Source organism: Trichoderma gamsii (assembly GCF_001481775.2).
Source record: "Trichoderma gamsii strain T6085 chromosome Unknown Scaffold_2.2, whole genome shotgun sequence".
In the NCBI taxonomy this organism is placed as follows: Eukaryota; Fungi; Ascomycota; class Sordariomycetes; order Hypocreales; family Hypocreaceae; genus Trichoderma; species Trichoderma gamsii.
In genome coordinates, this window is record NW_020171339.1 from 1,412,885 (window position 1) to 1,439,084 (window position 26,200).

The window sequence follows — 26,200 nt, forward strand, 5'->3', positions numbered from 1 at the left end:
GTCCCTGATTCAGCCTAGCAAGAATCACAAGTAAACAATGCCGATGCGGGGTTAGAACGCGTGGTTTTGATGCCCACACTTACATGATCACGCGGTGACACTTAGCCAAAACCTTGTGAGTCAAAAGGTTTCGATAACGACGGATTCATGCCCCTTTGGGGACCCTTTGTTCTTGATTGAGAAATAAACATTTGGTCTCCTGCAACAGCATTGTCTTTGTTTGTTTACTTGTGATATGCTCGTAACTTCTTACAGGCCCAGGAACTTTGATCACTGTGAGTGTTCGCTTGGGTGGTTGATGAATGGCTGTTTTGAGAAGTAAGTTCACGTAAGCACATGTACATATGTTTCCACGCCGCTGATAAGCGACATCTGACTCGTAAGAGCATTCAGTTTAACAACCTCATCTTGATAAATGAAAACTGTTGCACCTCCTTCATAAGCGCCACGCCTTTTCGCTCAACAGAGAAGCATCAGGTATAACAGAGATGTTTCTTCTCACACGAGTTTAAACTAGTAAACCGCCAACTAGCCAACAGACGCACTTTGCGCGCACAAAGCTCCCTCACCAAATCCCATCATCGTAGCGACTTTCCAACTCCAAGAGTGCGCAAGAAATCGCCTCGAGCACCGTAGAAACACCAACGGCTAAGAGAGTGAACCCGGGTATCGTGATTGGTATTCTTATCTCATGGTTGATCCACAGTCAAATATAGCACGCATAAGAAAAAGATTCCCGCTGAGAGCAGCTGTAGGGAGCAACTCGCGCAATACCAAGAGTCCAAAACCTCATGATATTTGGGAAATGGAGAAATGTAGCCCAAAATTCACGGACTTTTTTTTATTTTTTTTCTTTTTCGCATAATCTCTAGCAGTGCATTTAATTTTCGGATCTAGGATTCCTACCCCATCTAACTCCTATCTCCAAATGGAGAGGCGCATAATACTATAATAAGAACAACGAGCGTTCAAAGTATACAAATAAGCATCATCAATTATCAATTTAGATTGAACATAAAGCAAGCAGAGGCACCACTTTCACTAATTCCGTCTTTTTTGCGAGGAGATTAACGATTTAATCCCTACAACTGAGATGAAAGGTAGGTCAGGAGCAGGGTAGCATATTGAGGAGGCTAAGCTAAATTGGCGTCGACTTACAAGACATTGCTGCTGCAAGGCAAACTCAGCCATTTCCCGCCAATTACAAGGGGTTGCCGAACATCATTCATTCATAAAGCACGCCATGCAAGGACAGAAGTTGATAGCTAATGATACTCTAGAACAGCGCAAAATCAGAAATTGATACCCGATGGCGGCATAATTGCATTCAGTATATCAATTGTCATTCATCTTCTAACCTAAAACCTAACATCATAAATCCTTCCTAGCACACATAGTCAACCATCAAGCACCAATTAATCACCATCAAAAGAAATAAAGAAGAATTAGTGTAGTAGTAGCACAAGCAGATTCATGCAAAGCGCTCTCTAAAGAAGGTATATCTATTAAAACCGTTCAAGGATGACTATAGATCCACGGGCCGCCGCATTTTAGACATGAGAGTAAATGCCATCTATAAAATTAAACCAAAGCAAATCCAGTGCATCAGCAGGTATATATGTGCAATATGCCAAATGCCAAATAATCAAAAGAAGAGAAGCGCATTTCCCCATCAACACATGACACGACTTGTTGTTCTTGTACAAGTCATTTCGTAACAAACATCTTCTTTGCATCTTCAACGCATGTCAAATCAAAATAATAACTCCATGAGTATAATGTCTACACCCCACACAGGTAAGATAAAGATAATATATGATGATGAAAAACTTTTTTGTTTTGGAAAGGGAGGGGAGAGTAAAAGTGCGTCATGAAGGCTTTACTCCTTCTTTGTCTTCTTGAGCGACTTCTTCGGCATGCGAGCCAGCCAGTAGACGCCCAAGGCAGCGAAAATGTTGAAGACAATGTATACCCAAATCAGGCCAAAGTTCCTCCATCGCTCAGAGTAGTGGCTGCCAATGCTAGCCAGGTAAGTGTTGGTCTCAGAGATAGAGCAGTAGACACACTCGGTCGTAGAGTCAGGGTTGAGAAGATTGCCTCCAGTAGCGTTGACAAAGGTGGCAAGGTACTTGCCACAGGTTTCACCTGAAGGAGGCTGGATCCTGACAAACTCATTGTCGGCACAGTTGACCACGGTGTTTGCAACTCCAACCGATAACATGCCATTTACCAGATAACTGAATGGCGAGACTCGGTACTGCAATGAGCGTTAGTAAACGTTTCTTATTATACGAAAAGTGGAGGTAGCTTACCATGAAAATCCAGAAGCGAGGCAGGGACGATGAAGTAGCAAGAACACCACAGAAGATCAAGCAGAGCATGAACATCAAGTTGGCAATGTTAGCACCAGCTTCAGCCGTTTCGAAACCGGCAATGATAAAGGTTGAAAAGGTACCGCTGAAGATGAGGAAGCTGAGGATGAAGAGGAACATCAGAGCACCACGCTCATGAACCTCACCAGTTGGTTCGGCGTTGCGATACAAGCCGACAGGGTAGTACCAACAGAAGTACATAATGACGGCCATCAAGCTGTTCCAAGGTAGTTCGACAAAGATCTGAGAGAGCATAAAAACCTTCCATGAATAAACCTTTGAGGGTCGCTCGCGAACTTCGTAGAGAGATCGCTGAATGACAAACTGGGGCATAGATTGCTGAATAAGCTGGCCGAAAATAGTGAAGAGCTGGAAGATTGAAAACATCTGGTTCTGAAGACCCTGTTGAGTGTTTGGAGCCTTGTAAAAGATGAAACCAATGAAGAGCGCAACCAAGGTGCAAAGAGCAGCCTTGGAGTAGATGTAGATGGGAGATCGCCAGTACTGCTGGAAGACACGGAACAAGTTCTCTCTCAACTGGGTCATGAAGGGTGCGGCGAATTCATTGAACTTGGTGGGATCGTCCTCGATTACGCTGACCTCTGCGGACTTCTCTCGCTTGATGTTATCGAGTTCGGCTTGGACGGCTTGGTACTCGGGGCTATCGCGCCAGGTTTCGAACCAGTTGACGTCGGTGTGGGATCCGGGGGCGGCGCCAATGACTTCAAGCATCCATTCAGCAGGGTTGGCTTCAGGCGGGCAAGCGTGACCACCATTTCTCTCGAAATAGCTTGTCAATACCTGTGAGTTTTCACCAATATCACCAAAGTAGACGGTCTTGCCGCCCTTGGCCAAGAAGAGAAGACGATCGAAACGTTGGAAGAGCATGGCAGAAGGCTGGTGGATAGTGCAAAGGACAGCCTGGCCGGCCTTGGTCAGCTTCTCGAGGAGATCCAGAATAGCCCATGAGGTTTGAGAGTCAAGACCAGAAGTGGGTTCGTCGACGAAGAGCAACAAAGGAGGCTTAGCAGCCAGCTCGACACCAATAGTAAGACGCTTACGCTGCTCGACGTTGAGACCTTCACCAGGAACACCAACGATGGCGTCGGCGTACTCTTGCATATCCAGGAGCTTAATAACTTCGTCTACATAGGCAAGCTTCTCTTCGCGAGGAACGTGAGCAGGCTGTCGAAGTAAAGCGGAAAAGTTGAGGGCCTCGCGAACAGTGGTGGTTTGCAGATGCAAGTCTTGCTGTTGAACATAGCCAGTCTTGCGTTGGAAAGAAGCATCACGGGGCCTTCCATCAACAAGCATTTCACCAGTAATGACACCCATAGATGTACGATCAGCCAAGCAGTCCAGAAGAGTTGTCTTTCCGGCACCCGAAACACCCATCAAGGCAGTCAGAGTGCCAGGCTTGACCCAACCATCGACGTTATCCAGAATACGGCGCGTTTCGCTCTTGATCTTGACCTCGTAACAGACATCGTGCCACTGGAAGACGGAGGTTTGTCGTTGGAGCATACCCTCCTTTGTTCGCTCAGACGTCAGAATAGGGCCAATGTTGGCCATGGCAGCCTCGGGATCCTGAGCCTTCTTCTCGGCGTGGACAGCAGCCGTGGGCTTGTGACCGCGTCGGTACATCAAAACTTCTCCCTTGGATTTCTTCTCAGAGACAAGCTCGGCGGAAACCATGTAAGTGAAGAGGAAGAAGATAATGAAGGCAATGACAATACCAAAGTTTCGCCATCGGTGACCCCACTCGTATTGGAAAGCGGAGCCAACGTAGGCGTCACCACTGACATAGAGTTGGCCAGAAACAGCGCCGACGGAGCTGCAAACCTGGTTGGCAGAGCTGACGTTGGAATATTCGGGGAAGTTCTTGGAGGGAATGAAGTCAACACATTCGAATTCACGGTTGTGAAATTCGTTGACAACCAGTGCCTCGAATGCATAACTCAGAGGATCAATATAGCCAATCCAGCGGCACCAGCCTAGCATATACCGGGTTGGCAAAACGAATCCAGTGAAGATGACCAGAGAGAGAATCAAAATGGCAGCGGGGACCAGAGCCTGGAAGAGGGTTCGGGAAGCAGATGCAATCGTTCGGAAGATCATGGACATGACCAAGACGCTAGCGAATGAGATGAGCAGGAAGAAGAAGAAGGGGCCGACTTCTCTTCGCAGGTTAGTCATGAAGTAGAGCGTGATGTTGAAAATGATTGCATTAACCACTTTGTAAGGCAGATCACAGAGCATAGAGGAAATGGCCTCTGCCGAGGGATGGTACAAGGCATATCGAGCGTGCTTTTCAACAATAGGTCGTTGGGCGTACAGAGTCAGAATCTAGTTTGAAACGTTAGTACAAGAGACGTAAGATAGAATCAGCGCGGGAAAATAGGATACATACTTCGAGAGCAGAAGCGAAGGCGTTCATCAGGCAAGCAAAGAAGAGTAGAGATCCTCGTTGGAAGAAGCTAGAGGCATTCTCAGAGAGGTTGTAGTACACACTACCAATGATGAGAGCCATTCCAAAGTTACCGATAAGAGAGCCGATAGTTAAGCTTGGATCTCCCGTCAGGCGCCTCCAGCCGCGCCACAGACAAAGCTGGATCTGCTGTGTATATGACAAGGTGTAAGGAGACTTGGCGCGTTGACCCTTGGCTTGCTGGGCTTGGCGGGAGGCACGGAATGCGTCGGCATCAGGGCCATTGATTGGGTGAGCTTGTTTGTACTCCTCAATCTCAGCCTGCAGCGCCTTGTACTGGGCACTGTTCTTCCAAGCGGCGGCAAACTCGTCAGGGGTTCGGGGCGCCCTGCCTTCCCAGCCGGGACGAACAACACGCTCAATGGGTGAAGTCATCGACGTAAGGAAATCAGGAGTGGTCTGACGAGCAGGGCACTCGAATCCAAGATCAATAAAGTACTGCTTGGCCTCATCACCTCGGCCAAAGAAGATCTGGCGACCCTCGTAAAGCACAACGGCCTTGTCGAACATGTCGTAGGCGCTCTGGGGAGCCTGATAGATGGAGACGCAGGCAGTGCTGTGGAAGAGCTCGGTTTGCAATCGCAGGGTCTTGCAGAACTCGACAGCGTTGGCAGAGTCGAGACCACGGGTCGAGTTATCCCAGCATTGCAGTGGAGCGCCAGATAGGGCAGCTTCAGAGATGGTCACACGCTTGCGCTCACCACCCGATACTCCTCTGATGTACTCGTTGCCAACGCGAGTGTTGACAGTGTGAGAAATACCAAACATGGCCATGACAACATCTCGGAGGTGGGCGGCAAAGTCGTTCCTGCTGAGGCCTTGAGGAAGCTGTCTGGGCTGTCTGGCTCGAGCAGCGAAAGTGAGGGTATCACCAACGCTCAGCTGAGGAAAGTGGACATCGACTTCGGCGGTGTAAATGGCTTCACCACGATGGTGGCTGTGCATTTCCTTGGCAGAAATACCTGTAGGTGTATATTGTTAGCATAATGAACGGCACTGCAGCACAATAATTCGTTTGCTATCCCAAGCCACAGCTTATAACGTGGAGCCAGCGGTGCAGATTAAGGGTCTGACAGGAAACTCGGCCCGCCCTATATCCAGCCACTGGCTTTACATGTCTCATCCACATCCTCTCACAACGACTGACGATGGGGAATATTTACCTTGATAATTGAAGTAGGAATCGTCATCAACATAGATACCATTCATCTCTCCAGCAATAGTCTTCAAGAAGGTCGAACAACCAGATCCCGGAGGGCCAAGCACAACCAGCATCTCGCCCTTGCGGACAATGCCGTCGAATTGACGCAAGATGTCGATGCGCTGCTTGTTGGAGGAGATGAGGCCGCCTGCCCAACCGGCAAGCGAAAGCCAGACGTTTGCGATATCCTTCTGGTAGTCTGTGGACTCGCCAAAACCGTGGACATTGAGGTTCTGGAAGCAGACGCCGGCAGAGCGGAATGAGCCGCCATCCTGCGAGACGAGCCCGACAACGGCCTTGGCCCATTCCTTGCCGCTGAAGTTCTCAGAAGCTGGGTTGAGGGGTGAATCTGGGCCGGCGAGGAAAGGGTTGTCGCCAGCAGCTCCAGAGGCGCGGGAGTATGAGCGGGCCAGAGCCTGGACCACAGAGGCCCGTCGCTGCATCTCCTTGGAGTCATCCACGTAGACCTCATCCTCATCGGCCTCGAGCGTCCGCGACGGCGATTCGCTGTCCTTCTCGTTGAACGTCTCCGTCTTGTCGTCGTGGACCGGTGTCTTGGGCAGGCTGCCAACAATGGCGCCCTGGTCCTTGGCCGTGGCGTCGCTGGGCGTCGCCATGGCTGTGGCTGTGGCTGAACCTCGCGTGCGCAGTGAATTGGAGATTTTGTTTTCCCGTCCTTTTTCTTTTCTGTCTGTGGTTCTCGGCTCTTTTTATGTATGTCTCACAGTGGCGAATGCCGAATGCGTCTAGAAGCCACCGAAATAGAGTCGATGTCTCAAGACCGCGCCTTGCCGTATGCCACGCCGATTACAAAAGATTGACTGGCACACTGGCACAGGAATTAAAAGAAGGATAAGAGAAGAAAAAGGGCCAACTCCAAGAATGAAGCTGAGCGTAGGGAGCCCAGGTGCAGGAAGAGAAAAGAGGATTTTAGCTTCCTTTTGATGGATTAGGCACTCGAGTCCAACAACTGGCGCAAGGGTCACGAAATCCGCAGTCCGGGTGCAGTCCGACCCGTGAAAGTCCAGCCCCATTTCTTCCGCCATTGACCAAAAGGCCTGCCTTGTTCTCCGTAGTGAGTCCGCAAAACTCCACCCGCAGAGGGGCCTCTACGCAGAAGACCCAAGCCTTAATTTGGGGGGGGCATCCATCGCTGTAGCGTCCACTGCAGAGAGCGCCAAAACGCTGGGCGGTCCGTCCCTCCACAGAAGCGCGGCAGCCCTTCCATCGCCACAGCGCATGGGTCCAATGTTTCTTCGAACAGCCCAACACCTATGAGCACATAAGAAGTAAGAACGCAGCGTCTAGCGAGGCCCAGTCCGCTACGAGTTAGGGGGTGGCCTCGGAGTACTCCGGACCTGGTTAGAGCTGACCTTTATACGCGTATCGAAGGGGCCACTTGTTCGCCGTTGCAGACGAATTTCCTGCGCATGCGAGCGGATTACGAGCATGATACATCCCTTATGCTGTGAGGTGAGCGTAAATCGAGCTGCGTGCTCTCTCGGTGCGGTTGCATTCCGGGCGACCAAGATCACGATCTCGCGTGCGTATCGCCGAGCGCAGGGCGCTTTGTCTGATGTGCTCACGATCACGATATGACGCCAAAAGACGCTACTTGTCAACGACTCAAGATGTACACATCATTGATTCGATCCCCTACCGAGGTACTATGGACATGCTACGTAGCAGTCAGCTCCTACTGCCAACCCCGTACTCGTACAGCAGCGCATTTTCTCGCCATACCGCTCATCTTGATGCTTTTGGGTCGTCGTATCGCCAGCCACTGGCTCCAGCCATACGCGTATGAGCAACTCGTCCAACCATGCCCCGTCGTTCACTGAGCGAATGGACCAATCCGCCGGACGGATTCATTCGCCGACAGGGTCCCACGAGCCAATCTCGAGTACGATTGGCTGGCCTGGCACAACGCCTCAGCCCGCAAAGCCTCGTCGCCCGGGGCGCTGTCGGGTTTTAGCAACGACCCGACACCCCGCCACAAGATAAAGTACAGAGTACGTGTACCGAGCCGCGCCACAAGGCATTGAGTTGTTACAGATCACATACGTGCGCGTGCAGACACGGGACCAGCGCAGCGCAAGGGGTCGATATGGAGTGATTTTCAGGCGGTAGGACGCAGCAGTAGCGGTATCATGATATCCCATATACAAGCACTCACTTACAGAGCGGTGTACTGGTGACCAGGAAGAGCTTATACCTAAAGAGGCTTTTTGAATCCTTTCAGATGCATGTTGGGTGGAAATTATTGACACTGACCATTGACTCCTTACTTCTACACTGCCTCTACGCAGTAATATTAAATAGTATATTCTACTACTACTTCTAGAAGTATACAGGTCAAGCGTAGAGATCGCCAAGCCCTTCCAACTGAAGACGAGGAGACATACGGATGATTGATAGCGGATGCTTGTCCCAAGCTTCAACCCCTTGGGACCGTCTAGTCGCCAAGATTAGCGTATCGATCCATAGCTGGTTCCATACAAGAGGTACATACAGGTAGGCCTACGTATTCGCGTCAAAGGCTGAGATAGCTTTTCATCCCTCCGCAAAGGATTATCATCCCTGAAAGTCTTTATTTCCGATAATAGAGCTGCCAACGCTGCTGCTGCTGCTGCTGCTGCTGCTTGTAGTAGTACTATGGCTACACTCACACGCTGCTGACTTATGCTTTTATTTTAAACTCCATCTAAAATTTGCTGCCGTTTCAGTGGCGCTGAGCTTCATTCGGGGTACGGATCGAGCTCACGGACCCGGATAGGACCCCGATACGTGATGTGATTTAGATGAAGAGGTGCTAGTAGTACATACTAGCTTTTACACTCCGCAATAACTGCAGATCTGCTGGCCACAGACGGTCAATGTCTCAGACGTTACTTTCAAAAGTCTGGGGTGTTATTTTCGTTCGGACTCGCAATCGAAAGGAAGTCCATGTAGGCCGAAGTCCTTGACTGAAAATCGTGTCGTCACCACCCACAGTGCCCTTATCTATATACTTAAGAGGAGTATCCAGAAATGGTAGTAAAAGCAACCCTCCTGAGTGAGCCCTCTTTATACGAGGTATGAGAACCAAGCATCATCGGCTGTCGCTGTGAACTGTGATCTCCAATTTAAGTACTACTAGTTGATTAATTACGAGTCACTATTTCGTCTAGCATACTCAAGGATGCTTGCCAAGCTGTTGCCTATCAGCTTGATAATACAAAACGCTGCTTGCTACCTAGTAGACATCGGAAAAAGTTGCGGCCTCATCCATCGTAATGCCCCTCTCGCCCCAGCATCCGACCGCAAAATAAACCCCATAATAACACATGTAGTAAGTAAGTATCTATACTTGCGTGGTCGATATATGCCTGAAGTAAGTATTTTTTATACCGCTACGTCTATATATCAGCCTGCGAGCCCCTTTTCATATCTCCCTATTTGCTACGACAGCCAGCCATGCCCCCAGATCACCAAACTGGGGAACTCTTTTCCGCAACGTGCTTCCGCAGGTACATTTTCCGCTCCGCATCTCAAATAGGAATGCCAACTTGTAGATATGGCTCTATACTCCGTCAATATTTTACGTGTAAGGATGCTATTCCATAGCATCAATTTCAGACAACACAAAACTATCACCATAGAACTGGAATAACTGTTAATAAGTATTGTCAAATCCTGACAATTATAGGTGTTTTTGATGGAATATTTGATCCATTTGCGATATATTTGCATGCTAGTGCCTAAAGCCCCCTCATCAAGCAGCTGACTCTTTGCTGAGAAGAGGACTAAGTCACAGCCAAGTCTGGAACTGGACTATGGTAAAGCACCCATGCGGCCAATGGCAGTCTGTTAACAGTATATAAGCGCTGCGGAAAGTTGTAGTCACCATAAATACGAATAAGCAAAAAGAGGACTCGGTGGTTGATTGATTTACTGCTATACTCTACGTTCGACTGATCGCTTTGGGGCTTGATGGAATGAGCTTTTCGCTTCATAGATTTAGTATTAGTACCCAATTGTGTGACATCAATTGTACGTTTCACGAAAATGCGAGACCAATAAACTGCTCGTTGTCAGATTAAGTTGTTGAAAACTGAATCTATCACTTTGGTCGCTTTGTATCATTCTATGAAATATCGAAATGAAATAAGTGGGATATATATTCAGCGGTTGATATTCTCAACAACCAGCCGTCTCAACTACTTTTACTACATACAGATCTATCGTGTTTTGTGGTTGTCCAGCGCGGCATCTTACAAAAAGTTGATGCCTACTCCCAGCTGCACCCCCTTTGTGACGAGCTCTCCCCTTCTGACTATCACCGGCAAGCCAAAGTTGAGTTCAAATCTCGCCACGGGATGGGCGTACACAAGCCCAACACCGGCTGCAAAACTGGGGGGCCCGTTGAATAGCTCTCCAACAGCATCAAGCATACCATTACGAACCATTGCACCACTTAGCCCGTCGGACGTGCCCTCAGACTTTAGCTTGTTCTTCAGGGCAACCAGACGACCTCCGTTTGCAAAGAGCTGAAATCGGAGGCCAGAATCAGGCCCCTTGTAGGGTAAGGGAAAGAGCATGTTGACACTGCCAGCAGCGAACGCATCTCCACCCACGGCATCCCGGCCATCGTGCGGTCCTAGTCCACCAAGCTTAAAGCTACGAATGTCCGTTGGCCCTCCGAGCAAGAAACGGTCGTTAAGACGGCTGGGCAGAGCTTTGCCACCAAAATTGTATCCAAGCGGCAATGGGTAGAGCAGGCCCGTTCTGAATCCGGCTCCAATAGAGATTCCCGAGGGTCCTTTAACACCAGGGAGAGGAATAGGGACGGCACCACTGATTTCCAAGTCGCCCTTGGAAAAGGCAACATCGCCACTCAGAGGCCCAACGCCAGCTAGTTCTAGGCCAGTTCGTATCATATAGCCACTTTGCGGAAGCTGAGGGTTGTCTCGCCTCTCCCTGTAGAACACATGCTTGATGGCGCTCTTGATCGTATCGCCAGCATCTTGTCTGATAGTAGGGCTAGCATCAGCCGTAAGGCCCGTAATCTGTCGCCATGATCCTGAATACTCGACAGAGTGTGTATCTCGTTGGCGGTTAAGCCATGAAAAGCGCACCGTACCTCCTTTCAAGACTTCCTCGTGCGACGCCCAGGGCTTTTCCACGGCTGAAGACAGCGCCTCCAACGAAATGCGCATATCTGGGTTGCTGAGTACGGGAGCACTTAGATTTGCGCTGTAGGCGGAACGTGTACGAGTGCCTGCCTTTGCATTGAGCGTGAGCATTTCAGCTCCGCCAAACATGTTCCGCCATAGCAAAGAACCGTATGCAGACCCCTCGCCATTTCCAACATCCGTGCCCGTTTGAAGCTTGAATCGGGGTAGCTCGCGTAATCCGATGGAAATGTCCACATCAGTAGGACTTGTCGAAGCATCGACCTGACTCGATTGGGACAGGTAGACCTGTGGAGGCTCTCTCAGGATTTCTGGTTGTCTCTATCAGCAGCTGTCTCAAGATGATGCCCCGCTCGTCGTTCTTACGCAGTCCACTGAGCTTCCCAGTTGCTATCTGCAGCCTCGATAGCACCTCGCCAACGGTATACGGAGGATCTTGGCTATCACTCAGTAAGGGATTCAGTATAGGATCGAGAAAGCCCCGCCGAATGTTCTTGGCCCCCGTGACCGAAACCTCATTGACGGTCATTGGCATTGACATTTGATCCACCATCTTCAAGCACGGTCAGTCGAGGCTGCATCTTCTTCGGTAGACAAGGTTCGGCAGTACCAATTGAGATATCCTCTGCTCCTTGGCCTCATCCTCGGCGCTTTGAAACTCCGGCCTCGCTCTCGCATCGCGGAGCACGTCCTCAGTACCCTCGTGCAGTTTACCAAAATGATTTGCGGGCTCGAGAAGCTGTCAGCTGCCGTACCTTGCCAGCTTGTCCCATCCAGTGCTTACCGGCCGCCCAGAAGATTCTGAGGTTGGCGCCATTGTTCAGCGCCTGTCGATCAAGTCAGCGCATGCAATTGCAATCGGAAGATTTGACCTTGGCTAGCCTGGCTCGATTCGGGAGGGTCATCCTTGCGCAGCCGAGCTCGAACATGTGGCGCAACCTACAGCACCAGCCACATGGATCCCAAAGTCTAACTAACATGTGGCAAAACAGGCACTGTACACGCACTAACGCTACGTACTCCATAGCCGCCGGCGCTCTTCTGTTCAGCGAGGCGAAGCCCCCGAGCGCCAGGCTGGAGACACTCGGCCTAATAAACCTCGTTTCATCATCGTTCGTCGTAATAATTGTCCGTGTCCTCGTTTATCAGTACCACTTTAATTCCATCAACGTCAACCCTTTTCTTCCCGCCGGCGTCGCTGTATTCGTTTCTAGACTTTCGATTTCCGACTGGTCCTTTTCTCTCTTTTCCGATAGCAGCCCGATTCGTTCGACGGAGACTTGCGCACGCGATCGCTTCGAAACGCTCTTTAATCCTGAACTTCAACCCGACTGTCCTTCTCTGTTCTCGCAACTGCGACCATGGCCAGCAAAGCTGCCCAAAAACGGGTTTGTCTTCGCCTCAAGCCAGGAATCTTGGTTGATACATGCACGCTAACTGTCGAGTCCAGTTAACGCGAGAGTACAAGACCATTTCCGAGAACCCTCCTCCTTATATCACCGCCCATCCTTCCGAAGCCAATATTCTCGAGTACGTCGCTCCCCATTTCTGTGGATTCCGAACCGACTCTGACATTGAAACGCAGATGGCATTATATAATTACCGGCCCTGAAGACACTCCCTACCACGGGGGACAGTATTGGGGAACACTCGTCTTCCCTCCGAACTACCCGTTTGCGCCTCCTGCGATTCGCATGCATACCCCATCGGGGCGATTCCAGCCATCGACCAGACTTTGCCTTTCCATATCCGATTTCCACCCAAAATCTTTCAATCCAGCATGGGAAGTCTCGACCATCTTGATCGGCCTTTTATCGTTTATGACTAGTGACGAGATGACTACCGGTTCTGTCTCGACATCCAGCGCCGAGCGAAAATTCCTTGCTTCACGATCGCGATGGTGGAATTCTACCGGCGGCGGCTCACAAGCGAAGGGAACTTACGCTACAAAGGGCAACGTCAAGGCTGGTGATGGAGGCGCCAAGTTCCGCTCAGAGTGGCCAGAGGTGGACGCTGAGAACTGGGAGTGGATGAGGAAAAACAAGATAGACGCAGCCACTGGCGCAAAACCTGACGGTGACAATGGTGCCTCTTGCGGACCACAGCTGGGAATTGCCGGATCTAGCGGTAACCAGGCCCAGGCTGTGGTAGATGCTGTCGTCCAACAGCGGGACGCTGGGCGCGGCTGGCTCTTTCGGAACAAGTTGCTGGTTGCTGGTGCAGCGATATTCATCTACGTACTCATTGCGAGGCTGGTGAGTGGTAACGAAACCTTGGCATAATGCTCTAGGGTTTGGAAATTTGGAGTGTCAGAAGATATCCTCCACGATTCAGCGCGAATACAGCGCGGGTTATACAGGTAATACATGAGACCGCAATCGGCAGTTTAAAGAATGGCGTTCTAGGTTGCGATTGGTAAATTAGTAGTAATTGAATTTTATTTCATCTTTTTTCTAAATTGCAGATAGCTGTATTGGGTATGAAGAGACGAGTTTTGGGATTGTGCTTTGGGCTTCGACCTCATCACTCTATTCCATCGCCAACCCATGTTCAACTAGGAGGATCAGCAACAACAGCATTAGCAGCTGAGCTGCAGGCGAGGATAAGGCGATATTTGCCTATATTCAGCCAATACATGATTTACGGCATGATCTACCATCACCTAAAGTAAGTCAGGCATGCATGGCATCGAGTCCATGCCCAGAGGGGTGTGACTAGTTTTTGCTTAGGCACTTTGAGATCTAATGAATCAGATAAGGTGGTGAGTGATTCATCGCTGCGTGCCAGCTCGCCTTCACGGCAACATACATGCTATCCACCGATTCACAGCAGAAAAGAGGCAATTTGTAAACACACAGTAATACTGCATATACTCTGTAACATCAAGCAGCATGCAGGCTGGACCCGACATTCACCCGCGTCCAGATGCCTAGCAGCGGCTGTCTCACCCAGTATTAGTCGTAGCGGCAGGTGCGCGTGTATGAGGTGCAGCCTCTGCGGGGAGGGAGGAAAAAAAAATTCAGTGCTCTTTGATGCATGTCCGATTTAGTGTCATCACTGAAAGACCTTGTTACATAACAAACTCCTCTTTCAGCTGCCTTCTCTCTCCCATCCACTGCCACTGACGCCAGCGCTGCTTCTGCCTCTCGCCCACGGCGACGATTTCTGGCATTGACCAGCGCAGTCTCCCATGACGGGACTCATGCCTCTTTGCCGAAGCCTCCAGAGTTGTCTTCCAGGTCTGGCGCGCGGGCGATTGGAAATCCAGGGCCGACCCTGCCCCTCGCCGACCTGCGAATTTTAGAACGAGGCTCCAGGCTCTCAGCCCACTTCCGCCTCGCCCTGCGACCCATCAACAGATTCGACGTGCTGGCCCTTCGACCGCCACCATGGCCCCTTCCAGCAAAGCGGCCAAGGCTCGCAGACCTGCTGTCGTGTCCAGCAAGCCGGTGCCCAAGCCTGCGATTCCTCTGCCCTATGTCAAACGCCAGGCTGCGGCCGCAGCGGCAGCGGCAGCGGCAGCAGCTCCCGTGACTGCACTGCCCTCGCTCAACAACACCAAGCCAGATGATCGAAAGGGCACTCTTGGCGTGCAGGCAAACGACGCGGATCAATCCTCCTCGCCTACCTTGATCGCAAACTCGGTTCATGCCAGCGAGTCGCTGCCAGACAGCAGCAGCCAGGAGGGGAAATCTGCCACCCAGACGGATCTAAGCTCGCAGAGCGCTGAGGGTAAGTTGTCTGCATGATTAATGCTCCATGGACGAGAAGGAGAAGGAGACTGCATCATGCATCCCTCTGCTCGTTCCCTCTTTTGTGCGCTTGATCAAGACCTGTCGGCTAACGTTGGAGTTATAGCTATTGACACGTCCAAGGAAGTTCATTCCGCTGCTGTCAACAAGCCCGGCGCCACTGCAGACCACGTTGCTGGTCAAGGTGGACCTTCGACCAACTACGCCGTGCAGCCACCAAATCTAGGAGCCTCTGCTGCTCCAACTGTTCAAGAAATCTCTTCTGGGCTGCAGGTCCAGCATCACGATCCAGCGATGGCCCCAGCCCAGGGCGAGGCCAGACACAACCCAGGTAAGCTTTATTCTTGTTATATACCAGCTCATTGAGCTTGAAAGCTGATCGTCATGCTCTCTCATAGCCCAGTACCCCCCGGTGAAGCTTGTTTCCTCTCAGCCTCCTCCGCCGGTGTCTCCAACTCGGTACCAGATGCCGCCACCCTTCCAACCGGCCCACCCTTCAATGGGCATCGCAGCGAACGGAGATTTGTCTCGTGGCCCCAGGCATCCTTTGCCAAATGGCCCCCTTCATATGCATCAAGCTCACCCTAGCAATGGCAGTATTCACTTTGGAGTCTATCACGATTCCCAGAGCTCCTCACCGGCTCCACCTCACTCTGGAGGCATTGTTCCACCTCCTGGTATGCCCATGCCCGACGGACGCCCACATCCCATGATGCCTCACAATGGAAGTGGATTCCCGCCAATGGTGCCATATATGACCGACATGATGCCTGTTGCCAATTTTGACGGCTATGGCCGGCCGATTGCGTATGCGCCGATGGAATCGTACCACCAATACGGCAATGCGCTGGGCCAGTCAACACCGCTCAGCTTCCATGACTCCCAGTCTTCGGCTCACGCTGAAGAAGCTGCCATGTATAACCAGTATCGTACTGGGCCTCTACCCAACGGCGCTACTGCTGGGCCGGGCGACGAAGCTCAAGCTCAAAATCAACCGGGGAGAGCGTTCAGGCCACCAGATTATTCCCAAATGATGCCCAACCACGGCCTACCTCCTCATATGGCACAGGGCGACGATGCCGATGGACTTTTGGGCTACTTGCAGCAGCAATTTGCCTCACCTGAATTTGCCGATTGCACTTTGGAGCTTCGGTACACCGACGACAGGGCTGCGCCTGTGCGAATTCCTGGTCATAAGCTTATATTCGCCCGCAGCTCCCATCTTTTCAATCTTCTGCAGACTCAAGCTTTTCAATCGTCTCCCAACGACAGATCGCTGCAAACCATTCTCATTGAGACAGGCAGTAAATGGATCCGCTCGGATTCTTTCTACATGGCTGTTCAGCGTCTGTACGGACTACCACGATTCCAAGCTCCCCCGCCTCCTCCTCAACGCGTGGGTATGGAATCGGGCGACGTGATTGCAGCTGGATCAATCAATGAGCAGATTGGCTTTGCCATCTCGTACGCTGCTGCCGGCCAGTTACTCACTTGGCCCTCGGTTGTTCGACGCGGCTGTGAGATTGCCACCCATCTCCTGAGCTGGGAGACCTTGGAAACAGTTTTGGAGTTTGCACTCGACGGATATCAAGACAAGGGCTCTCATGACGTCTACAAGTACGAGAGTGGGTCTCCGATTCTTCTCAGTGCCATTGTCACGTTTATCGTTCACAATTTCCCCTCTCACTTCAATTTTGATACCGAAGCTGTGGAACTTGCACCTTACAGCAGGTTCCCAATCAACCCACCGCCGCTGGCCAAGGCCTCTTCTGGCGATAGAGAGATGCTCTCAGCACCTACTGAGGGATCCCACGTCCAACTTGGAAAGGGACGTCGCCCTCAAAAGATCAATGGTATCCAGTTTGGTGATTTGTCCTTTTCAGAAGGAAAGAACTTGGCGGACGCAAACACTCCCAGGGCGGCCCGAGCCGCGCAGCCAATCTCGGTTTCGATATTGTCCAGAGTTCTATTGGAAATCCCATTCCGCCAACTGAAGAGGATCCTGGAATCCTCTGGGTCCGGTAACGTGAACGGCTGGGCAAATGCCGAGTCTCGCTATCGCATCATTAAGATTGCTGTTGAGGAGCGTGAATCACGTCGCCGTCGAGTTCTGGAAGCCGTTGTGTCCGGAGAAGTTCCCGATGCAGATTCGATCCGACAGGGCCTCTGTAGCCCCGAACCAAGGGATCTTGGCTGGTGGACTGCCCTTGGATGGCAGGAAGAGCTTCTACCATATGGCAATCCGGATGGACCTACCTTGGCTCGCAAGTGGGTTCCCCTGGTTGGTCTCCAGAATGGCCCCATTTCCAACATTCCCGAGTATCCATGATGATCTCGTTGATTTAGTTTGATGACTGACCACGAGTCTCTCGACGAGTTGACGAATCTTATTGAGCATTTGGCGTTATAGCTCATTCAAAAAAAGTTCTTAGGTTTGACCTTTTGCATTGCAAAGGGCTTTTTACCCGTTTTTACCTTTTGTTTTTGAACATTGGCGTGCATTGGTGCTTTCGTTGCAACATTAAGATTACCGACAGGTTATTTTTGCTTTTGTGGAAAAGCTTCAGGTGGGTCGTGGAGGTTAGGATTGGGACTGCCTCTCCAAAGGTGGTCATTCATCAGAGGTGCCCTCTTCGAACCGTCTTGCGGGAGGAAAGCAGGTGTGGCAGGAGAGATTTAACTGGGAGTGCAGAACTGGGAAAGGAATGGGCGAAATGGGATATTGGCATTAAAAAGAAAACAAAAGGTTGCCTTTAATCAGAGGCATATGATGAACATTGATGATTTAAAAAGCAGCCACTTCTCAAAGAAGTGGCCAGATAATGCGGAATGGATATTGCGCTGTTGCGACTGCTTGCTTGATACAAGAGCAAATGGCTGGGAGGGATGGACAAAAAGGCTGGTGGCTTGGTTCGAATCTTGGTTGCGATAACAGGTAGTTTATAATAGGTAGTTTAGACATGTGAGGATATATTAGACATGGCCTCTCAAAATCTTTGATGGAGACGAAAACGTGACATATATGTAAGATATTTCAAGGGGGTCCAAACCCCCTGGCTAGTAAGCCTTTCAAATATACCAGATGGATGGAATGAGGCTCACTAACCAGCAGCGAGAAGCATACGAATAATACCCCCAAATGCAGTAACCATCTCCGCGACTCTTATTTGTGCTCTTATGTATACTTTGATTTGTTGATAAATGAGGTTGGTGATACAACGAGTGCACTTATTTGCCTGATGGGAATCTGAGAAGACGCCCATCAACTGTCATTCCCATTCACTTTAAATACGGCAAAGCTAAATTTAACGCAAAATGTTGGCGCCGTAGAGGCCGTCCTAGTCGCAAAGTCATCAATCAAATAATGGGGAACCCCACCACTAAGACTTGAAGGGTAGCGGTACTTTGTGCAGGTGCACTGGCTGTGACGTCCACATGTTGCCGTGCTGCCGAGGCTCTTTCTGGCGCCTCCCCCAGTATTCCATTCGCTCCAGTAGATGCACGGGCGGGCTTCTGTAACTTTTTGTCCATCTTGATTCGAGAAGCTGGCTTGGCGATAGCCTCATCCTGGGCTGTTCTCTGGGGAATACGCCGGACGAATAGAGCGAGACACAGGGAGCCAGAGATTACGCGCAGCTGCTTTGCTGCCCCTTTGCATCGCGCCCTTGGGCAGCAACATACCTATCTTTCTTGTCGGCGGTTGTGCCACAGACTCGTGGTAAAGGGCATCTATCTTTATGGATGTAACTTGCCTCTAGAGATTTCGCTATAGATCCGGCTCCAGCTCTCGAGCCCCAGCTGCTGCCAGGCTTCAATTCACAGGCTACGACCGACCGACATTTACAGTCACTACGACGACGACCAATACTCCGCCCCCAATGGCATCATCATCACCACCGCCGTCTCCTGGCGGAAAGGCTGTCGCGTCCACCACCGGCTCTTCCGCCGGGCCAGACCCGGTTCTGCGCAATGCCCTGCGATACACCATCTCGCCGCGCGAGTATGCGGCCCTGCACAGATACGTGCTCTCGAAGTCGCGGGCGCTCCGCCGCGCGACGCCCAGCCCGAGCAGCGTGGAGAAGGCGCTGCAGCCGCGGAAGGGAGGCGACGACTACAATGCCAAGGCGGTGCGGCATTCGCTGCGCGTGTTTACGGCGACGTGGATAGGCATGAAGGCGTGGGACGCAATCATGAAGAGGCTTGGGAACAAAGAGTGAGTCTTCTTTTTTTTTTTGGCTGGTAGCGTGAGGATGGCACTGACGGAAACTCTTGCAGACCAGGCGGCAGTGGCCAGAAGAAGCCGTTTTACAAGTCTCCAGCTCTGAGGCTGTCCCTCTCGCTGTCGACAATCTTATTCCTCTACCGTGTTCTGTTCCGCTTCCTCACCAGACTGCGTGCCCATCTCTTGGATCCGCAGGCAGAGCCCTTCCGGCTGCGCAACCCACGGACGTCGGCAACGCTGACATCGCCTTTTGCGCCGGCCATTGGAGCCTCGCTTGCGGGTCTGGCTCTCGGCGCCTATCCGTCGTCGCAGATGCGAGTCAGTATCGGCATCTATGCCATGTTCCGCGCTCTCGAGTTTGGCTGGAACGTCTGTGAGAAGGAGGGCATGATTTGGGGCATCAAGAATGGCAAGAATCGAGAGCGGCCTTGGTGGTTTGGTAGCTGGATGCTGCAGCCGTTTGCGTTTGGACAGTTGCTCCATGCTGCTGTTTTTGACCCGGACTGCTTCCCGACTGTATGTTTCTTCCATCTTTTGACTGATGATAACATGCGTTGATACTGACGATTTATTAGTCCTTCGGAGACTGGATCTTCAAACATTCCGCTACGTACCTGCCCCCGCGGCCAGAAAACTATCCTACGGCCCTCAAATGGCCAGGCGCTTCGCAGATATTGGAGAATATTGCAGAGATGGCTCGACTTAACTGGCCGTAAGTGGAATCTTGGTTCTCTCTATCTGTGTCCTACTGAACTAACATATCCTAGACCCAACGTATCTCCCATCCTATTCCCCAACAAAGAAGTCCTTCCACCTTCACTTGCTGGCGTATCGCCGCTGAGTTCACAGGCTCATCCACTTATTACCTCTCTGTCCTGCGCAACTCTTCACCCAACCGACCCATCTTGTCTACGAACATACCTAACCTTTTGGCTCAACTCCTTCCCAACAATGACTCGCTTCTTCCTCATCTTTTACTCCGCGTTGACCCTTGTCCCCAAGTTCCGCGACCTGTACAACTTCCCCTTCTCCACCATTCAGCGGATGATATCTCAGGTGCTGCGCCTCTCTACCTTTGCTACCGGAGCCATCTCTACAGCATGGGCATCGCTTTGCTTTTTCCAGCAATATCTACCCCGCCACGTTCTTGCCACCCAGCGTATCTTCCTCGGAGGCTTCTTCGCGGGTATGTGGGCTTGGGTGGAGCGTCGCCATGGCCGCAGCGTGTTCTTGTACTCTGCGCGGGCCAGTGTCGACAGCCTGTGGAAGGTTGGCGTGAAGCGCCGCTGGTGGAAGGCGATGAAGGGCGGGGATGTGTGGGTGTTTGTCCTTGCGCTGGCGATTTCAGGCGTTGTGTACGAACGCGATGCCAGGGCTATTCGAGAGGGTCAGTGGCGTAAGGGTATTAGTTGGTTGCGGGGCGAGGGGTGGAAGGACTGGGCTTTGGAGGAGGACGGTGAGGAGGAAGAGGGTGAGGAGAAGGACAAGGATGAGTAAGACATGAAAGAAGGAAAAGAACAGAAGAACATTTCTCAAGCTGGGATGTTGCCGGGTTGAAATCATGGTGTAGGCGATTGTGTACGATTTTGGAGGAGCTGTAACGTATTTGGCGTTGGGAGGTGGATTCGGATTCGATTTTAATTAGGGAGGCCGGCGGTTTTGTTATATTAGGTCTCATGTTAGAAAGACACATGTAGACGAGGCGTTGTCAATGGGCGAGTTTCCTTCGAGATGTTCAGTGATACGTTTTATCGTGTCTGGATATTCTATGGGATATCCTCATGGGAATCTAAAGGTGAAAGCTGTCATGCAATGCAAAGAATCATCATGCAAAGGTTTAATTCAAATTGTCTCATTCTAGTGATCGCTAATATCCTACAAAACCACCCCACTATAATATATAAACACTCATGCTCATCATTCCCCTCAAGCCATACGTTTAAGCTGCTCCAAGGATTTCTCAAGATGAAGCATTAAAAACACCCTTCGTGTGATTCTTTTTCTCTTCCTTTCTTTCATTCATTAACCCCTTTTACTCGGCGAGGTGGCTTCTCACCTCCTTGTCAGCCGGCTTCGTCCAGTGCGCCTTGACGCCGCCCCAGCTCTCCTCGCTATATCCCTCCTGGACCTTCTTGCACGTCCGCAGTCCCCAGTCAGTTACGCCAACCATGAGGCTGCTCTCAAACATAAAGGCACAGCTGCCACCGCCAACCTTGACCGGCGCCAGCTGGGCATCGCGTGCGCCCTCGTAGCTCTCGGCGTCCGGGCCGTGGCCGCTCATGACGTTGTGCAGACTCGCGCCGCCGGGCACGAAGCCGCCCGCCCCGCCGCGCTTGGCGTCGTAGCCGCCGCAGATGAGGCCCATGAACTCGCTCATGGTGTTGCGGTGGTACCAGGGCGGGCGGAAGGTGTCCTCGCCGACGAGCCAGCGCGGCGGGAAGATGACAAAGTCGGCCACGGCGGTGCCGGCGATGGGCGACGGCGCCGAGAGCACCGTGAAGATGGACGGGTCCGGGTGGTCGTAGGAGATTGTGCCGATGGTGTTGAAGCGGCCCAGGTCGTACTTGTAGGGGTAGTAGTTGCCGTGCCAGGCGACGACGTCAAAGGGCGTGTGCGCCTGGCGCGTCTCGAAGAGCGAGTTGTTCATCTTGACGGTGATGGTGAAGGAGTTGCTGCCCTCGTGGGCGGTCGCGCCAAAGTCCTCGCTGAAGTGAGCGACTGGTGCCTGGAAGTCGCGTGCGTTGGCCAGGCCGTTGGAGCCGATGGGGCCCAGCTCGGGGAGGACGAAGTGGCCTTGGTACAGCTCCAGGGCGTAGCCTCTGGCCGGGCCGGAGATGTTCACCTGGTACTTGACGCCGCGGGGGATGACGGCGATCTCCATGGGCCGCACCAGCAGCCAGCCAAACTCGGTGCGGATGTTGAGGTCGCCCTCCTGTGGAACAATCAGGAGGTCACCATCAGCGGAGTAAAAGGCCGAGTTGGCGTCCATGCTCTTCCCGGCGGCATAGACGAGCATCCCCAGCCCTTGCTTGAGCGTGGCATCGCCCGCGCCGGCCACGAGCCGCATGCCCGAGACAAAGTCGAGGTCACGCGCCTCATTGTGGTCAAAGGGGTCCCATCGCAGCTGGTTGGGGATGTAGCGCAGCTTGGAGATGTCGGCGTCCTTTTGCTCGGCGCGGGTTGGCTCGGCGGAGGGCTGGTAGGGCGGATGCGCGCACGAGGGCAGGATGCGATACAGCCAGGCCTGCTTGTTCTCGTGGCGGGGCGCGGTGAAGGCGGTTCCGGAGAGCTTCTCTGCGTAGAGGCCGTAGGGGGGCTTTTGGGGGGAGTTTTGGGCGATGGGGAGGGCGCCTTGGACGGCTTCGGATCTGGGGGAGTTGGAATGGCGGTTAGTTTGGAGCTTCACGGTGGATGATGCAAAGCAGAAGAACATACTCTAAGTGGTTGTCGAATCCATTCTGGTATTTGTATAGCTCCTTTGTAGCAAACACTGTAGCAGGCATGATGGCGATCAATAGTCTTTTCAGCGTCTGTTGGATTCAATTCAATTCACCAAGACAGCCGGCTTTTTAAGAAGAAGAAGTGAAGTTGGAGTATCATTTATATCAGACAAACTTGATAAGGAAATACAAAAAAAAAGAGCTAAAAGACCAAGACACCACCACTGCCGAACCTACACAATGTCGGCATATTTTGCCTAGTATCTGATGGCGATGTCTCTCTGCTTTCGAGCAATGACGAGCACCCATAAGAGCTTGTCTGGGAGCTTTGCGCCACGGTTGAGGGTTCCGGTTCCGATTCCGCCCCGAGTCCGACGGTTTCTGTCGGATCTTGGTGGCATGATGGCAGTTGAGAGATGTATGACAAAAATATGTCTGCAGTAGTATGGCTAAAGGCTTCAGCTTAATGCACAGTCTTTGTGTCCTCTCTGCTCCCGTCGATAATCGACAAAACCCCGCTGTTCCCCGCGTCTCCATATCCGGAACGGTTCCGTCGAGAGCGGCGGGCTGGCTAAAGCCGAGAGCAGCCCCGGCTTAGCTCAGCGAGCTTATTGCCCGTTTGACATTATATTAGGTCTTTTATTAGAAGCTTGTGAGATTGGCTTAATCGGAGTGAAGGCCTTGTGCGAGTTCTATATAGGTGCCGAACCATACATTTTGTAGTATTCTGTGCCTGACTAAGGCTTAGGTACATGTATATACAGACATTGCAGCCCATTCCCACCTCAACAAATCCAAATCAGTGCACATCTAAGTCATAGCTAGCGAATCCCCTTCCCATTGGCTCCGTCCCAGCCTTCCTTATTGTCCCCCATATATTGACGGTCAGACACCTTGTCCAAAGATGCGTAGTGTAGAAGAGGTGAAAGTGGTATAGGATAGCGTGAACGATGGCAGCCTTTCAAAAACAGCATTCAGCTTTGACAAGAATCCAGCTGTTTTGACGAGTTGGCGTTTGAGAGTAGAGTAATGTTGATTGTGACCAATATTTTCTCTTTGTTGAAGTACGAGTGTTGCTGTGAAAAGTACAATTAGCTGCATGATCCACTGCGGTGTGTGAGCGGCAGCCCTACGAGATCGGACTAACCAATCTGGCGTAAAATACTTGCGCTTCTAGGACCTGTTTGCATCCGTACAGCAGCCAGTTGCCTCATCAGCAGGATATGAAACCCCGGACAAGACCTGTGGCGATGCCTTGATGGGAACCAACATTCCAATCACTGCACTGACGCAGGTTTGTCCGGGGTTTCATACTCTGCTGAATAAGCCCAATTGGCTTCTGAATAAATAGATGTATGCTAATGTTGTACAAAATCAAAAGGTTTCAGTCACAGAGTGCTGCTCTTCTGTTTATATATGCAGACGGCGAGGATGCTAGTCGGCCTCAGGCTGCGAATATAATTGTTGGGGGCGCACGCATATTACGCGATGTAGCACTCGAGCCCTGCACAAGACAGCCGGTACATATACTGCAATGACATGGCGCTTCCTTAGAGGTCCAGCACAATTGTCTAGACCTTTCCTTGTGTTGCATTCACCTTGCATACGCATTTGATGGGCTTGCTGCACAACCAATAGCACGGGTTCGTGTTAACGCGGCCTGCCCATTGTCCTCTCCGGATTGGTAGATGCTACAATTCGGCCTTGTTTTACGAAACAGCAATTACAGTATGGTGCATACAGAAAGCATTTGCGACGCATTCTCGCGTGTTGAGGATGAAATGTGTTGCGAGGTGTTTGGACCATGGTGTTCCCACTGCCGTTTTAAGTAGACTAGCTGCTACCGCCTCTGCAGTAGCACTGCAACCGGACGCCGGGAACAGCTACCCGACCACTGTTGGGCGAATGGAATCTGGGCAGTTCGTGTCATGCATGGGACTTGTTACATTATTTCTCCGCTTTCACCGAAATTGAACGTACGCTTGGTTTGGCTTCTAGGCCTGGTGTGCTTGAGTTGCGCCAGTGTTGAATCTCATCCATTTTTTTGTAAACCTCCGTTCCATACACAGCACCGCCCTACTCACTCCATGTCCCATTTAGTTACACATTTCCTGTAAGATCCAACATGAACAATCCATCTTCCCATCATAAAGTCCGCACACAAATAGCATCATCACTTTGTCGGTCGGATTCGACGCCCGTTTCCTCCTATTCAAAAGGTCAGCCAAGGAGGAATGGAAATATTGGTTCCCTTAGCTGCCTCACTCTTATTGCTTCCAACGCCTTTAATTCCATACCTAAAACCTATGTTTAGTGAGAACTCTCTAAGAAAATGAACATAGAGAAGATAAAGGGGCAGATGACTCACCGTGCTACCAGCATATCAACGAATGATTGATATACATTGCATTTCTTCCCTTTCCCTTCCTTTCCTTTCCTTTCCTTCTTTCAGGTGCCTTCGCAATCAGCTTCTTGCCATCGAGTGCATGAACCCATGTTATTCAGGCTTCTAATTACCTCGCGCTTTTCCAACTTGTGCTTTATTCCTGCGCCTTTTGACCGCTGGTGGTGAGGCGATTTGATGCGTAGAGGTTCTTCGGATATGCGTACGTACTATGAACGGATTCCGTCTTATTCGCTATTCGTTACATTTCTGGTCTTCAAGATGAATATCCAGCCCAAGCACACAGTATTCCCTCGCTGTTCTTAAAGGCATGATTGTTGAGAATAAAGGGATTTTAAAAACAAAAAAAGAAAAAAAAAATAGAAATAGCGGAGTGAAAAAGAGCGGTTTGGCAAGAAATAGAAGGGTTTAAACGTTTCGACTTCGTTTGCTGGGCCGTAGGATGAATATCAGGCAATTTCGTGGTGAAAGAAAGGCGCATGTGCACTTCGCAAGTTATCGTAGAGGGGAGTGCCAGTGTATACTTCGAGGGTCGTCATGGTTAAGAATAAGAGAAGGGGGGGGGATTTGGACGAAGAGCTCAGAAGAACTATTTATGGCCGAAATACAGCATTCCAGACGTAGGCTCAGTGGGAAATCTCATTCATATATCGAGAATCGGCCGGGGGTAGTTTTTGATATACTGACGGCACAGCAGTATTAGCGACTTTTTCGTAGGCAGTCCAGTATCAAGGGCATCATACAGCATTTGCCGGGGCAAGTAAAATATAATTTCATCTTCTTAATCGGGTGCATCTATCGCTTCGATTTTTGCATGGAGCATCTTCAATGACCGGTTTCGCAGAATGGGCGGGCTCTCTTCGTGTAAGCGGTCGACATGGCGCATCGGCAGGATCCGAAGGTATTGTGAAGTTGCGTGCAGGTACTATGGTAAGTATAATGCAGTAGTATCGCAATGTTATTCCTCCATGGTCTTCTATTTCCCGTTTAAAAGGCGTATTATTTTTCGTTAGATTCTCGAGCTTGTATCGCCGAAATACGTAGATAGGTATTCTTTGATCAGACGCCGTCTATTCGTGGAGAGGTACTCTCGATTCGTTTGGTAAGAAAATTCCTTGAAGACATCGTCAAGGGCATGTGATGGAAT

At 51.1% G+C, this 26,200-nt stretch overlaps 6 protein-coding genes across 6 annotated transcripts; 3 read left to right on the forward strand and 3 right to left on the reverse strand.

The window, feature by feature from the left end:
• Positions 1–1,879: 1,879 nt before the first annotated feature.
• TGAM01_v200947 (ATP-binding cassette, subfamily G (WHITE), member 2, PDR) lies at positions 1,880–6,678 on the reverse strand (the record flags this gene model as incomplete). Its single annotated transcript, XM_018806539.1, has 4 exons — positions 1,880–2,257; positions 2,313–4,718; positions 4,783–5,822; positions 6,024–6,678. 4 exons carry the CDS (start codon positions 6,676–6,678, stop codon positions 1,880–1,882), a joined length of 4,479 nt encoding a protein of 1,492 aa, XP_018660181.1.
• A 3,636-nt stretch (positions 6,679–10,314) lies between these two features.
• TGAM01_v200948 (hypothetical protein) lies at positions 10,315–12,052 on the reverse strand (the record flags this gene model as incomplete). The annotated part of the gene is made up of 4 exons (XM_018806540.1): positions 10,315–11,546; positions 11,602–11,788; positions 11,846–11,965; positions 12,020–12,052. 4 exons carry the CDS (start codon positions 12,050–12,052, stop codon positions 10,315–10,317), a joined length of 1,572 nt encoding a protein of 523 aa, XP_018660182.1.
• A 544-nt stretch (positions 12,053–12,596) lies between these two features.
• Positions 12,597–13,517, forward strand: TGAM01_v200949 (ubiquitin-conjugating enzyme E2 J2; the record flags this gene model as incomplete). Its single annotated transcript, XM_018806541.1, has 3 exons — positions 12,597–12,623; positions 12,686–12,765; positions 12,821–13,517. 3 exons carry the CDS (start codon positions 12,597–12,599, stop codon positions 13,515–13,517), a joined length of 804 nt encoding a protein of 267 aa, XP_018660183.1.
• A 1,107-nt stretch (positions 13,518–14,624) lies between these two features.
• Positions 14,625–17,316, forward strand: TGAM01_v200950 (hypothetical protein; the record flags this gene model as incomplete). The annotated part of the gene is made up of 3 exons (XM_018806542.1): positions 14,625–14,967; positions 15,094–15,318; positions 15,386–17,316. The coding sequence occupies 3 exons, from the start codon at positions 14,625–14,627 to the stop codon at positions 17,314–17,316; spliced, it is 2,499 nt and encodes an 832-aa protein (XP_018660184.1).
• Positions 17,317–18,865: 1,549 nt separating this feature from the next.
• Positions 18,866–20,706, forward strand: TGAM01_v200951 (hypothetical protein; the record flags this gene model as incomplete). The annotated part of the gene is made up of 4 exons (XM_018806543.1): positions 18,866–19,200; positions 19,263–19,725; positions 19,785–19,921; positions 19,977–20,706. 4 exons carry the CDS (start codon positions 18,866–18,868, stop codon positions 20,704–20,706), a joined length of 1,665 nt encoding a protein of 554 aa, XP_018660185.1.
• A 535-nt stretch (positions 20,707–21,241) lies between these two features.
• On the reverse strand, positions 21,242–22,712 carry TGAM01_v200952 (homogentisate 1,2-dioxygenase; the record flags this gene model as incomplete). Its single annotated transcript, XM_018806544.1, has 2 exons — positions 21,242–22,577; positions 22,645–22,712. 2 exons carry the CDS (start codon positions 22,710–22,712, stop codon positions 21,242–21,244), a joined length of 1,404 nt encoding a protein of 467 aa, XP_018660186.1.
• Between the last annotated feature and the right edge of the window lie 3,488 nt (positions 22,713–26,200).